Source organism: Aureococcus anophagefferens (genome assembly GCF_000186865.1).
Source record: "Aureococcus anophagefferens unplaced genomic scaffold AURANscaffold_1217, whole genome shotgun sequence".
NCBI lineage: Eukaryota > Pelagophyceae > Pelagomonadales > Pelagomonadaceae > Aureococcus > Aureococcus anophagefferens.
Window position 1 is genome coordinate 295 of NW_008706310.1, and position 1,596 is coordinate 1,890.

A 1,596-nucleotide genomic window follows, 5' to 3' on the forward strand; every position below is an offset into this window, starting at 1 on the left:
CCTCGGGAACATCATTCCAGGGGGGGTCTCTTCGAAGTCTAACAGCCCAAACGCCCCCTGGAACTAAGTTGGGCCCCTCGTCGGTCGCCCCCCACCGTTAATGGCCGTTCTCGTCATCCACGGGCTGCCCCGACGCGAACTAAGTTGCTCGCCTTCGACCGATGGTCTTTCCCGAGCGACTCACAGCCGGGCCCAAGGCGCGACATGGTCCACAGACCGAGCGCCGCGCCAAGTCTTGGAACCGCTGCATCGCGCGTCCGAGCCCGGAGCGAGGCAAAGCCGTGACGTCAAAACTTCACGGCTTCGCTGCTCTTTGAACCGGTTAACTTTAGCTTAGCCGGCAGTGCCGCGGCCGGGCGGCGCACGCGATTAGGAGCGTCTCGCAGTCCGCGGCCACGGCGCGCGAAACGCGTGCGCACGTCCGATTAGGCGCGCGTCGGAGTCGGAGGAGCCTCACAGATAGCTACAGACGTCGCGGCCTCGAGTTGAGCCTGTCGTGCAGTGAAACTGAACATTTTGTTCGGCGCCGACTGGCCGATGGATCGAATGTGGTGGGCCCTGCTGCTGCACTTGGCGCGCGCAGCGAGCGACGAGACGTGCGCAAACGGTGCACACGACAGCTCCCTGGAACCTCCGGTCCTGCCCGTGCTGGATCTGGCGCCGTTCGCCGCGATCTCCGCCACTCCCACGCCCGCGCAGCGCGCCGTCGCCGCCGCGCTCGACGCGGCCGCGCGCGACCACGGCTTCGTCGCTCTGAAAAACCTGGCCGACCGCGAGCTCCTCGACCGCGCGTGGAACGCGTCGGCCGCGCTCTTCGCGATGGACGACTCCTCCAAGGCGCGGCTCGAGCGGCTGACGCCGGCGGCGGGCCGCGTCTGATTTCCGAGAGAGCTTCAAACCGATGACCATATCCTAGGCGACGAACCGCGGCTACTCGGCGCCGGGCCGCGAGCGGCTCAACGCGCGCCGCGCGGAGACGAGCCCAAGGAGGCGTTCAACGTGAAGGAGCGCAACGACTACGCCGCCGCGCCGCCGGGCTTCGGCGACGCCGCCGACGAGCTCTGGCGGGCCATCATCGAGGGCGCGGCGCGGCGCTACGCCGTCGCGGCCGCCGTCGCGCTCGACCTGCCGCGCGACTTTTTCGCCGCGAGCCTCGCGGCGCTCGACCAGTGCACGCTGCGGTTCCTGCACTACCCGGCTTTGCCGGCGGGGGACGGGCTCCGCGCGCGCGCGGGCGAACACACGGACTTTGGCTTCGTCACGTTCCTCTTCGTCCGCGACGGCGCGCCGGGCCTCCAGATGAAGCCCGTCGCCGGCGGCGAGGTCGACGACTGGCGGGGCGGCTGGCGCGACGTCGCCGCGCCCGGGGACGACGCCGTCGCCATCGTCAACACGGGCGCGCTGCTCGCGCGGTGGACGAACGACCGCTGGCGCGCGACGGCGCACCGCGTCGTCGCCGGCGCCGGCGCCGCGGCGCCGCGCTACGCCATCGCGGCCTTCATCGACCCGGACGCGGACTTCGAGGTCGCCGTCCACCCGTCCTTCGTCGCGCCGGGCGCCGAGCCGCGCTACCCGCCGACGACGGGCCGCGCCTAC

At 71.1% G+C, this 1,596-nt stretch overlaps 1 protein-coding gene across 1 annotated transcript; it reads left to right on the forward strand.

Moving 5' to 3' along the window:
• Positions 1-537: 537 nt before the first annotated feature.
• AURANDRAFT_69256 (hypothetical protein) lies at positions 538-1,545 on the forward strand (the record flags this gene model as incomplete). The annotated part of the gene is made up of 2 exons (XM_009045017.1): positions 538-873; positions 991-1,545. Coding segments are annotated over 2 exons (891 nt in total), but the record flags the coding sequence as incomplete, so codon positions are not given.
• Between the last annotated feature and the right edge of the window lie 51 nt (positions 1,546-1,596).